This window comes from Cryptomeria japonica, chromosome 8 (assembly GCF_030272615.1).
Source record: "Cryptomeria japonica chromosome 8, Sugi_1.0, whole genome shotgun sequence".
In the NCBI taxonomy this organism is placed as follows: domain Eukaryota; kingdom Viridiplantae; phylum Streptophyta; class Pinopsida; order Cupressales; family Cupressaceae; genus Cryptomeria; species Cryptomeria japonica.
In genome coordinates this window covers 481,995,829-482,010,822 of record NC_081412.1, presented here as the reverse complement: position 1 = coordinate 482,010,822, position 14,994 = coordinate 481,995,829, and the positions used below count along the sequence as shown (strand labels likewise).

The window sequence follows — 14,994 nt, the reverse complement described above, 5'->3', positions numbered from 1 at the left end:
GATTGTTGCAAAAGAAAAACAAAGGATACAACAAATGTTAAAATATTCAATATTATTAAACAAAAGAGCGAGAGCTCTAAATAAAGAATTTACAAGAGGCGATGTTTCGAAAAGAAACAATCGTTAAATGAAGCTGAAAAATAGAAACTAACTAAATAAACTAAAGACGACTAAGATGATTGAGATGACTAAGATGACCAGATGATTGAGATGACTAAGATGACCAGATGATTAAGATGACTAAGATAACCATTAAAGAAACATTACAATATTCTAATACCCTCCCTTAATGGTTATCGTCCTAACTACGCAAACAAAAACAAATAAGGCTACCCCCTTCTTCTCAGACTGTTCTGTGACATGAGCCTACCATTGAACCTATCACTGACCCTTCCAAAATCAAGAGAACTTCTGCAAAATACAAATAATCCACAAACTTTTGCAGATGAGCATGACGCCCCAAAATAGAATGCAAGAAGGCACAATTTTTAGGGAAAAATCGCCAAACTCAAAAACTGAAGTTTCCAAAGCATCCTTTTTTTGGAAAAAAGGTAAAAACCCTAAGACAGGAACACCTGTACCCATGTTTTTTGAGGAAAAAATCAGGCAAAACCCAAAATCCCATGCGAACATCGGAAATTACCAAGGTTACCAAGAGATGGGGATACTTAGGTACTTTGGAGACAGGTATTGGTACCGGTACGACAAATTTTCAAAAATAGGAGACAGGGGTACTTGGAGACAGCAAATTACTTTTGTAATATAATTTTATAATTTTCAGTAAATATTAGAAGTCATAACATAGAATTTTGAAAACAAGAATAGTGGAAAAGTTTAACAAATATATATTAACTTTCAAGTTTAAATACACATATGTCAAATGTCATTGTGTCAAAAAGACTGAAAAGTTCAAAACTCACACCACATATTTGATAAAATTTTACGAATACTTAGTATTCACTATTAAGTATTAAGTTATTAACACTTTTATAACAAAATTTAAAAGAATTAAATTTTTACAATAACATATAAATAGAATAAATCGAAATTATAAACCATAAATGCTAATTAAAATTATAACAAAAATTGATTCATTAACTATTAAATTATTAATAGTAGTTATTAAAAACAAAATAAAAAAATATTTGAAGTTTCAAACAAAATTGAAAAATCAAAAATCAAAAATCAAAATATTGAAGAAATCTGGGCACTTACCTGAGTCGAAACCTGTCGGCGTCCACTTGTTTTGTGTTGCACCTGCACCTGTTCAACTGGCCGCAACACTTGTCTATGCTGCGATTTATTTTTTCCGTCGATTATTTTTGTGCTGCAATTTAGGTTTTCCGTTTTACGACTTTGAAGGGTGTTTATAAAAAATCATCAAGCGTTTTAAGTTTTAAGTCAATGAAAAAGGCCATGTGTTTTAGGTTTTCGTCGGATCATTTTTCGTCACGTTGTGTCGCGTCAGGGTTTTTTTTTAAAAACAACTTTTTTATTATTTTTTGTGACGGGAAACGCCACATTTTTTATGGGAGATGCAGGAGACATGAGGAGACGTCTCTCCAACGCACCCACCTCTGAGAGGCGCTTCCAGAGACGTCTAGGAGACGGGAGATGTGTCCCAGTCTCCAAGACGCGTCCTAGGGGTCTGGAGACGCGTCTCCTGGTAATGCTGGAAATTACAAATGACCAAACACAATTTTTGAGGAGAAAAATCGATCAAAACCGGAAACGATTTTTGAGGTGAAAAATCGATCAAAAGCCAAGACACAAAATCTGAGACATGGAACAAAATACAAAACTTTGTTTTTGAAGAAAAACGGTAAAACACAACAAATTATTTTAAGGAAAAAAATTATTAAAACCCATGCAGAAAGTTTCTTTTTTAAGGAGAAAAAATTATTAAAAAAACCCACCAATAATTTTTTAAGGAAAAAATTATAAACCCATCATATCCCTCATTGCAGAAGGCACGAACAAAACAAGAATGCCTTCAAAAAACCTTCGACATCATACATAAACCCTAGGTCGCGGGTACCACAAGAGCGTCGAGCAAAAGCATAGGAAATCGTGTAGGTCACGGAAGCTGAAAGGGCAAACACAAACCTGATGCCGAAGTAAAAAACGGAAATCACGAAAAAATCGTGAGCAGACATAAGCCTCACAAATCGTTACCGCCTAGGAAATCGCCCAAAAAAAAATCTTCCAAAAAAAAAAACTCGACGCCATAGCAAACTCTGTCCACAAAATTGCACACAGGAAGACGTGCGAGAAAGTCATAGCCACCGCAAAAAACCTCCTGTTGAAAACAAACATGGCCCAAAAACACAGAAGTTGCGACACACAAAAGGGTTTCGAAAATCAGAAAGCACAGATAACGCACGCAACCACCGCACGCAATGATGGTTCCACCCGGGTCCTGCCTGGGTGGCTGGGTTCTCTGTGGGCACCTAGGCAGGATCCGAGTGGAACCCGAGGAGAACCCAATTGGACCTACGAGAACCAAGGCCCGTGGGTTCCCAAAAATGGAGCCCACGGGTCATACAAGTCAAAAAAGTATAACCAAACATGAAAATTATAGGTCAAAAAATTCAAAAATGTATAAACAAACTTGAATCAGTTTGAAACTTGAAACTTGAAACTTGAATATTATCTTTTTTGCAAATTATGAATATGATATTACATTTACGATATATGAATATCAGATTATTTATTGGCATTGGCAATTATGGATTTATGATTTATCTGTTATCATTTATATATCATTGTATGGGAAAGTTACATTGTATGTTTCATATTTGTATGTTTGAAGTTTTGAACTGTGAACATATATATTTATAATTTTGATGTTTGAACATATATATAATATATGACATATGTATATATATATGTGTGTGTGTGTGTGTACGGACGAACCCGTACCTAGGAATTTGTTTTTTTTTGCCAAATCCGAACCTGAATCCAAACCCGAACCGGTAACTTAGGGGAAAGGGTTGAAGTTATCAGCCAAGTCTGATTCACCTAGAGTATATGAAACCAAATTCAGGCAACTAGTAGGCAGCCTCATCTACCTTACTGCCACTAGACCTTACATCAGTTTTGATGTCAGCTACATATCTCGCTTCATGAAAGCCCCAAAAGCTGATCATTGGATTGCAACGAAGCGAGTACTGCGATATGTGAAAGGCACTTCTAACTATGGCACTTTGTATAGCAGGTGCAACGATCCAAAGCTGATTGGTTATATTGACTCAGATTGGGCATGATCAGTGGATGACATAAAATCCACTTTTGGGTACCTATTCAGTTTGGGTACTGGTGTCGTCACTTGGAGCAGCAAGAAGCAACAAGTCGTGGCTCTTTCCTCAACCGAAGCTGAATACCGGAAACAGTCAAGGTCGCATGTGATGCAGTTTGGCTCTGCAGGATGCTTTCTGACATGCAGATGCCGCAAGCAGGTCCTTCTCCCTTGTATACCGATAATCAAGGGGTGCTCAAACTAGCCAAAAATCCACTCTTCCATGAACGTACCAAGCATGTCGAGCTTCATTGTCACTACATCCGCAAGCTGGTAGAAGACGGATCAGTTCAGTTACAATACGTTTCGACAGCGGATCAGACTGCGGAAGGTAAGTACAAGAGAAGTTGATGAATTAGACGTTAGAACACTTTAGAGATTTTGCACAAAAGAATCCACATGTTGAAGATTTTATAAGAGAGCAACCAGAAGTAGATGAGATGTAAAATCAACAACCAATTAATGAGCCCATACAACTTAATGTCTACATCTTCACTAGAGATGAAGATATCACACTATTGCCCAACTTGTGAGATTCCAAGGCGTGTGTGCAAGGTCACTAACCTTGTGCATCAAATCCATTTGTTTGCAATGACATTCAGAAAACACATGCAAGATTAGTATCTAGATTTTGATCCTATAGGTTACTGAGGATGTCCAACAAGAAGTTACGGATGCATTTATAACAAAATTTGATTATCTAGAATTTGCACACTAAACTACAATTGAACTAAATATTCAACAAGTTCCCATCAAGTCTATGTGAAGTACTGATTAGCACTTCAAATACTTGATAACCAAGGTACCCAATAGGATCGATCTAGCACTACTAAAGGAATGATTTATAGTCATCACTCATATATGGCATGAGTCGGTTTGGTGCCCAATGCCTACATAGAACTTGAAACTACTCTCCAACTTGAAGCTCTCAATGAGCCCAACTTGTGTCACATCAATCACTCACCTAGGAGAAATGATTGGAATGATGATTGATGTATCTAACAACTTGCTAGATGGCCAATGGAGAAAGGGGTTTGTGGTGTATGACAAGCCAAGGTGAGTAGCATACTACTTCTAACCATCCCGCAGTGAAAGTAAAAGCGATCAACAAAATCCTTCCCTCAAGTGGTTCACACATCATGTGTTGCACTAGTTGCAAGGAGTGGCATGAGACAGCAACTTTCCGTCTACTCCAAAAGAGGAAAGGAATAATTGTTATTTAATAATTGTGAGGTCTACAATAGTACTACGGTCTACCCATAATGTGAATATCTATCAAGTTGTTAAGACACTATGTGAATCATAAAAAATGCAAGCAATTAGCACACAGTAGAGGAGCAACTTGGAAAGAATGTCCTATGATTTCAAAGAGGAAACAACTAAGGTCAAGCCAAACACTAAGGTGGATGGAAATATAATTCTTACACATACAACAAACACCAACATGCATGCGAATATTGTAATAAATTTCCCTAGTGCAATTACTGCGATGGAGATCACCATATTGAAGATTACCAAATCCTTTTTTTCAGAAATGAGATGAGCAAAAGAATCTGCACAAATGATCTAAAAATGCACCTCTTAATCTAAAGTTGTGCAATTCCTCACCCACAATGGTGCTAAGGCACTACAATCGAGGGTTTCCTCACAATTGAAAAAAATTAAGCCAGTTGAAGGCAATGCACCAAAGATGGATCCCATGCAATGACAAAGTCTTTATCAAGAATGAGCAAACATATTATATTCAATATATACTTGTGGCATCAAGCATCATAGATGTAGAACCTAAGGTGGCCTTCACAATTCTATGATTATTGTGCCAAGGTGGAGTATTGCAAAATTTTAAGATACTCTTGGAAAATTCAGTTCTCTCTAAAGAGGAGCACAATCACTACATAGAGGAGCACAATCACTACGTTCAACGTGGTAACAAGCAGACACAACCTATTCTCCAATGTGACATTTAGCACACATGACAATTTTGTGATAGAGAACTCCTAAATACCTTGATTATGAATGGGTACCAACTAAACAACATTTTGATAAATACTGGAAAAAAATGTTTGGATTGCCATCAATTGCATACTAGAAAATGTTGAGGTAATTATTGAAGGTGTAATTTTTGGTATTGTTTTTAAAGTATTAGATATTGTAGAGGCCAATCAATGTCTAGTTCTAATAGGGCACCCGTTTTGCTTTGTTCTCAATATCGATGTTCGATTCAAACATTAGGCTATAACCTTTGACAATGCAAATAAATACATGATTGTTCCTTTAGATCCTACAGAAGGTCTTTCCTTTGTAGAACTTGTCCACATTGAAGAGAGAGATTGGAAATATTTATAGGATCACAAAAATCGGTGTCAATTATATCCAAGCCTCCCATGATGATGTGCTACAATGGACCAATGCATCAAAGACAAATTGTAGCATTCCTTTGACAAGGTAACTTAATGGAGGATATGAGCTAACCAGTAAAATTTGCACAAGCGTGTGCACATTCTAAGGTTTTGTCAATCACTACAGCGACACCTATCAACAAGAGTGACATTCATTAGCTCCTATGACATGTCACAATCGCATGCCCGCACACAAGACAAAGCTTAAGGATGACCCCTTCTCAATCTCTTCTGCGGCAAGTGCATCACGTTACTTTAAACGATTTTTATTTTCATGCACTTACAAAGCCTATTGAATTATGTGTTGTGATAGAGAATGTATTTCCACAAGAAACTTGGAGCATACATTCTATTAATTATTGTGTGACAAGCACTACAACACCCTAGCAGTATGCACGTCAACCAAATACAAGTTGGTTGGATTTCAAGTGCAATTTTTTGCATCATCTTCCTATTATCCTAATTGTTCATGGTCCTAAGTTTGCTGATGACACCTCCAATGCACACATTGCTACTCGTGAAGGAATTTCAGGCCCTCTACTTGGAAAAAGTTTGATTCCACAAGTGATGATGCTTTTGGTTCTTCGGGTTCAAATTTTGCTACACATATGACATTGCTGATCCTTATCATTATTTCTTGCTTCTATCTTTGTCAACTGCAAGCATCAAACCATTAAGTGCCCACTCAATATATTTGATTTGCAACCAGAGGGAAACAAATCAACAACACAATTGCAGCTTTACATATTACTGTTGTAGCACCCCAACCTTCCAATTTCACACTAGGCAGCATGGATTTACTTTGGTTTGGCATCAAGGGCTTTCCTCTCATCCACAACACGAATCCCAAACTACCATAGGTTCATTGCTCTCAGATTTTAGGAAACTCTCTAGGGGTGTATTTAGGTTCCTCCTAAGATTGCCAAGCCTGTCCCCTCAGCCTTGAATATTCTTGTAAGTGCATTCTCATGTCCTTCTTTAGGGGGATAGACAACCATATCGTTAGTTCATTCAATCTGTACTTATACATAGACACCTGATAATTTTTGTTTCCTTTCATTGTCTCCTATTTGACCATCATCAACTCCATTTTTTTGAGAGTTCGTCTCTTGAAATGCCATTTATCTTTGCAACATATCTTAAGGCTCAAGGTTTAACCAGTTTGAGTTTAGCCCCTCTTGCTTTGTTCAACTTTGTTTTGTATTTTGTGTTTAGCTGTTTTTTATAAAAAAAAATCATTTTACCCTTGTATTTCTCAATAGTAACTGATTTTAGTTTTTGAGTTCCATTGACCTGTTTTGGTTATTCACAAATATTAATATTATTCCAATCATTATTTCTTTCTTTCTTGAGGGGTCCTACCTTCATACAACTATTATGCTTGGTTCATCATTTAAGGTCTAACGGTATCAGGTTAAACAGATTACTATGTTTCTATATGTTTGGTGTTTAGAACTTAGTTGCTTTTTTGTGATCTAAGGCCCCTAACCCTAGCACTTCTCTATTAAAAATCAAATGCAGTCTTGAGAGTCCCAATGACATAATTTTGGTCATTTCAGAATAATAACATTATTTTTTTCCCTCTTCTTTCTTCGTTCTGGATTCTTTGCCCACATTTCCCTAGAGATGGGCCCTCACCTTCATGTAACTGTGCTTCCAGTTTTTAGCTCAATTTACATTTACTTATAGCTTTCCCTTCTAACCCCTTTGACACATGGTCACAAAACTATTCCAAATGGTCAAGTACCCCTCATATAAACTAATCATGAAATTTATGAATTAATTAGATTTAGGCAGTCTCAGGCAAAATTTAGCCAGCTCTTTTAAATGTTTAAGGTTTTGCCAAGTTTAGAAGTGTGAAGTTAGTTCTACTTCTCACTCTTAGATAAGTTGTTGGGTTCGCCTGTTTGAGGCCCTTAACACGAACCAGGTTCGTGTGGGTCCCGGTTCGTATTGGGTCCGTGCTCACCCCAGGGCGACATGCATCAGACAAATTATGTATCTACTTATTCTGGTACCTTGATTCTGAAAATTGTGTTCCCAGTCTGGTAAAGGTCTACCCATCTCTATGCCCGTAACTGTACTCGGTCCGGGTGGTGATTCTAATTATTGTAAACTAAGAGTCAAAGTTACCAGTTCGAGTTCGAGAGCGGGTTCGAGGACGCAAACCCGGTTCGTGGGTTGGGGCAAATTTTTTTATTGCCTTTTGGGTTTGTGGGTTGGGTTCTTCCGTGTATATATATATATAAAATTTGCCCCAACCCACGAACCGTATATATATATATATATATATATATATATATATATATATATATATATATATATATATATATATATATATATATAATTTGCCCCAACCCACGAACCGTATATATATATATATATATATATATATATATATATATATATATATATATATATATATATATATATATATATATATATACACGGAAGAACCCAACCCACAAACCCAAAAGGCAATAAAAAAATTTGCCCCAACCCACGAACCGGGTTTGCGTCCTCGAACCCGCTCTCGAACTCGAACTGGTAACTTTGACTCTTAGTTTACAATAATTAGAATCACCACCCGGACCGAGTACAGTTACGGGCATAGAGATGGGTAGACCTTTACCAGACTGGGAACACAATTTTCAGAATCAAGGTACCAGAATAAGTAGATACATAATTTGTCTGATGCATGTATAAAAAAACATGTTTCAAAATATAAGAAAGTCAAAATTAACTGGTATATACATTTGATCATTAAATAAAATGAGATTTCTCCTCTCAGCTGTACTCCATCGTGTTATAATTTGCCTTACAAAACGTTGCCTCAAATTGAAATTTTGTAAAATCTTGCTCTCCTTTTTGCTCGTAATGTTGCTGACATGTTTTCTCTGATATTCTGAGGCAACGTTTTCATAGACTTTTTGTTTGTCCTTTGATCCTCCTTTTCACCTGAGAATTTCCTTCTTAAAATGAGAAAGAAATGGCTTAGTCCCAGAATTCTGAACTCTCTGAGCTTTAGGGTATTTCATAGACTTTTTGTTTGTCCTTTGATCCTCCTTTCCTTCAGTTTCTTATAGCAGGGCATCTCCTGTATGTCCAGACATCACCAAGACACGTTCCAGTCTCTAAGTTGTGTATCCTACCACCTTGTATGCATCTCCCTGTTTCACTGACAGTATGGCATTGTGCATGCATCCCTATCGCCACATATGGGTATAATTTGAAAGTGGAGGGAGAAAAATAAGGAAACATACTGCATAGGTTTGGTTTGAGAAGATTCATTATTACGTTATTAACCTTAAAAGCTAAGATATAAGTTTATATTTTAATCATCTTTACAAGATTTTAAGGTTCTTGTAGTACCCCTCCTTGATCAGACTCTTTTTGTATGTTTTTGATTGACTTCAGTGGAACATTATTGTATATTGATTCAGATTTTATGCGATGTTATTTCATGCTTTATCTGGATTTGTGGTGTATGATTTTATGCAGTATCTCAGTGCTCGTGATTAATGTTATTTTATGGATCATTATCATGGACTGACAATCTTACCTTATATGTGTGATGCGTTATTTATACGTTGCGTGTTTGAAGTGTATTGGGATGAGAGGGGATGATTTTCCTTCACTCACTCCGGTGAGACAGGAAACGTCACGATTCTCCTTCATCGGTGTGTGTGTCGTGTCTATATATATATATATATATATATTTGTCTATATGCACGTGTGGTTCTTTGGTGCAGGAGATTACAGATACAAGTACCGGGTAGGTACGGGGTATCGACTCCACCTAGTTTCACTGGTCTGAGCGTGCCTTATATGTCTGATGGGAGTGGAGGAGATAGTTGTTGGACCCTAACTTGACCCGCAGTTACACTCATGTGAGTGTTGTCAGTCGGTTGTCTTTCCCATCTAGCCGGTATGCGAGTCATAGTGCTTTGGTTTGGTCTTTAGTGAGTCGTCATTTGATCATCCTTCGTTGTGCACGTCTCCGTTTATTTAAATGGTTATTTAATTGAGTAGATGATGATATTTCTATGTTGGCGTAATTAGTTAATTAATATGTCGTGAGATTATTCATTTAATTAATGATTGCTAGATTAAATGGTTAAATGGCTTATTTTATTGTGTAAAGTTGCATTAATATATTTAGTGGAAGGAAATAAATAATTGTCTAGCCATTTAAGTTTTAAATGCTTGTGTGGGAGGAAAGTATTGTGAAAAAGGAAATGAAATAAAAATAAAAAATCTTTTCTTTTTACCTTTCCATTGACTTTTGTATTTTATTTATTGGAAAAAAAAAAAAAAAATTTGGAAAAAGAGTAAATCTGATTGCTTTTTACTTTTTAAATAATTTAATCTGATTGGTGGAGGAAACTTTTAACCTAGAAAGTTTAGGTTGGAATTATTTTTCCCCATATATTCCAGGAAATTCACGGGAAGAGGAGGCAAAGAATTTGGAAGAGAAATTTGGAAAACCATTCTAAAAGTGGAGCTGGAATTTGATTTGGTTTGCAAGGATTGGGATTTCTTCCATCATTTTGATTCTAGTTTGCTTCAAGGTTGGATAATCTCTTCTTGTTTGAAATTTAAATTTGAATATTTCGGTTGCTTCCTATGTGTTAAAATAAATGCAAATCTCTTTGTAGATTCTTGTGGAATGATTGGAATGGAAGAAAGAGTGCATGTTATTGTTGATTTTGAGAAACTTATATCATATATTTGCTTATAGGAAAGAAATGGTTCATTTCTCTATTTGCTGTGTGTTTTGTTCTTGAAAATCAACTTCTTAAATTACCTCTTCTATTGGGAATAGAAAGAATTAGATTTAGATTGTTGTGTGCTTTCTAGTATCTAATTGCTCAAGATTTGAGGTTTATGTTGGCAAAAATTGGTTATTGTCTTTTTCTAGATGCAAGGAGATTTATTTTAACCCTTCTCCTACTTGTTGAATTCTTCTATTGTTGCCTAAATCGTTATTTATTGGGTTCTTGTGTGATTTTATTTCACCATTTACCTTATTGGTAAATATCCCTTTGTAATTTGGATTTTGGCAGTGTGTGTGTGCCCGTGAAATGATCAGGGAATGAATCGTTTTCATGTTAAATTGACTTTGTATCATATTGATTTTAAATGCTAGGGAAGCATGAATTTATTTTATTAGATGACCTTACCTTAACACATGGCGGGCTAGCCCCACCACGCGGGTTGGTAGAGTCTGCTACCCGCAGGTAGCAGTACTATCGGTCAGCAGTACTGCTATGCGGTAGCAGCACTACCGGTCGGTAGGACTGCTACCGGTTGGTAGCAGTGCTACCGGTCAGCAGCAAACTACTGGCAGGTAGTGCCTGCTGCCGCGACAGCAGCACTACCGCGGGTAGGCCTTGGCCCCCGTGTGACCTTGTACCCTTCGCGGTACACCTTTTTTTTATGTGTCGTGAATTTTATTTGTTTATAATGAAATATTCTTAAAGTTGGTTTTTAATGTTAAATAAAAATAGTAATTTTCAAAGTGATTTTATTATGTGGTTTAATAAATTTATTTATCGAAGTCAAGGCATAAATTAGAAATTCAAATTGGTAAATTTGGATATATTCTAGAAATGAATTAAAATGCCTATTCAGTTGAATATTTAATGTGGATTTTATTCTTGATGGAATATTGATTTGGAAATTGAATAGATGTGAATGTCGTAAAAGAGTGTTTTATTTAATTTTCAATCAATGAAATTGCAAGTGCTTATGATGCTGATTTTCTCAAAGATTGTCTAAGTGCGGACTTAGTGAAATTAGTTTTCCTTGCAAAGAGTTATAATTGAGTTATTTTTGGTCTGTGGTTCAGTCGTCCTGTGGTGGCGTATTTGGTACCCTTGACCAAGTGATATATGATGACTTCATTGTCTTAACCATGTAGTGTATTTGCCTTATGGTTAACCAAGAGTCGGTATGAACTTGTTTTGACCACTTGTTTTTGGATAGTGGTGTTATGGTTGTCTGCTTCGCCATAGGGTCCTTGTGGAGTGACCATGTTTGCTTAGTGTCCTTTGAGAGAGTGGCTTTCGAGTGGGGGTCACGTCCAAAGTGGTTGGCAAGATAATCCATCGAAAGTCAGATAACAAGTGCTAATCTAATTAATTGATTAGGTGGATAGTTCATAACATTAAATAAGATATTGTACCTCGCGCATAGGTGAGTGCTTGTACAGGACTCATAATGTAGTGAGAAGGCCTGGAATGGCAAACCGATCACCTTGTCTTCACGAAAGGCTGGTAGGGTCCGCATGAGACTTAGTTGGAGCCGGAGGTTCAGGAAAGGTTACCAGGATAACCCAAGATGGGGGTCGGGACCTATGGAGGCCGACCATGGTAACCATCATAAGCTATGCGATGACACTTGTGTTTTGTGATGTCGAATCACTTGTGTTTTGTGATGTCAAGTCACTTGTGTATTTATGATGTTGAGTCACCTGGAATATTGTGGAGTCGTATTGTGTTGTCATGGAGTCATATTGTTTTGTCGACCATGTCATGCTTTTGCCTGCTTGAGGGTCCTCTGCTATCTCCTAGCACGGTGGGGTGATGTCCAGTTTGGGATCACATGGTCGGGTGGTAGTGCCACTTCCCATCGGATGTTCTTGTTTGTACCTTCATGCGAGGATTGGCTTCGCAGGTGTTCTGTGGTTCGTGGCTCATGCTTATCTCATGTTTGGAGATTATTGTTATTTGGAGACCTATGTGGTCATTGTGTCATGATCTTATGTAACCTTGTATTTGGTTAAGTTGTAACTTTATATGAATATTGAGAGCCATGTATTGGAAGAGCAATGTAATCCTAAGTTTGGGATGTTATTTATCAGTTCCCTTTATGATATGTGTAAATGCTTATTGAAGAGAAATTATATGGTATCCTTTCAATCTTTCAATGGTGTAATCTGTTATTGCATATGGCTTAATATGTTCTATGAGTTTTGAAGGATTATTGGATTAACCTTAATTGTGGAATTTAACTTTTGGTTTTAATTCTTCGTTGGTAACCCTTAAGGAATTATGGTGAAGTCTTCCACCTATGTTATTATCGTGCATGTTGTGTTTTATGCACTTATTATGTTTATACTTTAAAAAAAAAATTGTTTCTCCCTTGTTGTGGGTTTTCCTTTGGGGTTCCTGGCGGGGCATTACAGTTCTTGGAAAGTATTGTAGGCCAATTCTAAACTTCATATCACCTAATCTAACACCCATAATTCTGATTTTCCATTTAATATGTATGCAATGGTCTACTGATCAGTGCATAATACTTCAAAAACCTTTGCAATATTATTTTCAAATAATACATTTTCACATGCCAATAGTTGATGAATCTACAGAGACAAGTTCTTGCTGACACTAAAGCAGCTAACAGTTTATAGATCTCATTCAAACAACAATATAGAAAGGACATATTTCAGTTTATAGTTGTTACATTCAATATGCCCAAGTTGAGGCTTAAACTGAGAAGTATTTTGAGCTAATATTGCCATTGTAATAGGAAGCAATAAAATAACGTGATCATTGTACCTGGCTGCTTCATCGCTATATTGTGGTTCAAAACTAGATGTTGTCTTTCCCTGCACAGCATTTCACAGTTGAATTACTTTTTTTCCATATGCCATAGTGACCTTTCGAAAAAATTGTGGGATTTGAATATCATACGAAAAAATGATCTTCATACAGATGCTTAAACCCAATGTAATTTGGGAATAAGATAGAGTTTTCAAATTTTATATGTAAGAGATATTTGCAATTATGATACCTCAAGATAATCAAAAGTTATCTTATCTGCTGCAACAACACCATTCTTCCCTCCCGCTTCAACAACCATGTTGCATAATGTCATTCTATCTTCCATCTGTTACATATTGAAGATGCAGCATGTAGATGGTATTTAGGAACTCAGTGTCTTGGAGCAACTTACTATATTTCATAAAATCGATTATGTGGACAGCAAGAACAGGGACATCAGATAAACATAAATTTTTGCAAGAATTATGTTCTAAAGTAAAAACGCCCTCGCAGGAAAAAAAAATACAGTTACAACCATGTTATAAGTACTAACCGTCAGTCTTTCAATTGTCGAACCTGTAAATTCCATTGCTCGGTATGTTGCTCCAGATATAGTTATTTCACCAATAATCTGCAACACTTAATGCATCATAGCTGTAAAAGATTGAATAGGAAATGTGCTAAAAATCTAACCCTCAAGTGTATTTAAACAAAACCCATATATGACTATTTAAAATCAAAATAAGAATTTCAGTAAATCCTAAGACAGCAGGCATATGGTAGACTGGCAATGAATAAGACAGAGGGCATAGAGTAGACTGACAAATTTAGGGTCAAAAGCCATCAAAGCCTAGGACATGGACCTTACCTGTAAAATAAGATCCTTTGCAAGCAGGTAATGTGGCATCTCTCCATCCAAAATAAATCTCAAAGTGGGTGGTACCTGCAATTAGTTCACCTGAGTCAATTACACACTAGCTCTATAGAATTCAAAAGTTACATGAATGTCTTGTTAAATATTTAGCTTCATCTTTTACAGCTAATAACACTATTAATAGAGCATACCTAGTACACCACATGATCCTTTTAAAAAAACAAATTTAATAATGGTGATATATGTATTCAATATTCAACAATGTATTCATCAGAAGATCCACACTTGTCACGAAAAACGAGACAAATGTTTAATCAATCATAAGAGGATAACTACACAAAATAAACTGGACAGAAGTTATGCTTAACAGGACAGTTCATTTACAAAGACAGGCTCCAGAATGAGTAGATAAGCATATATATATATAACCAAAATAACTCGTCAATCAAAGGGAACCCACATGAAATAAGTTAAGAATGGACTACCTCTCATTCAAGTTTTGTGACATAAGAAGTCTCATAAATTTGTGTAGCTAGTGTTCAAATCATACTATTTTCTGCAATGCAATCTAGAAAAACATATCTGCACTCTTTATGAAAACATCCATCTTCTCAAAAATAGGTGCCTCAAGAATGATCTATCAGCATCTTTTACATAGATTTATCTAAGAAAGGTATGCTAGTTTATTTTACTATAAGGCTATTTTATTTACTTTAGGGTTAGGATTTTTATATTTAAAAAACAAATGTCATCTCTAAATAGTTGTTCTTTCATGGTCACGACATCAGATGCTTCTCCCCCCTGCTGCCACCATAGGCTACACCTCTCGGAATAATAATTTCAGAAATGTATCTCTTTGTAACTGATCCATAATCT

The 14,994-nt window shown here is 36.2% G+C and overlaps 1 protein-coding gene across 1 annotated transcript in view; it reads right to left on the bottom strand.

Moving 5' to 3' along the window:
• Positions 1–14,994, bottom strand: part of LOC131077292 (3-isopropylmalate dehydratase large subunit, chloroplastic) — an 89,193-nt gene that overhangs the window by 18,757 nt on the left and 55,442 nt on the right. The window contains exons 7-10 of the mRNA XM_058014754.2: positions 14,113–14,187; positions 13,798–13,875; positions 13,495–13,590; positions 13,260–13,309 (exon numbers count right to left, since the gene is read on the bottom strand). Coding sequence (XP_057870737.2) covers positions 13,260–13,309; positions 13,495–13,590; positions 13,798–13,875; positions 14,113–14,187 — 299 coding nt within the window. The remainder of the gene's footprint in view (positions 1–13,259; positions 13,310–13,494; positions 13,591–13,797; positions 13,876–14,112; positions 14,188–14,994) is intronic.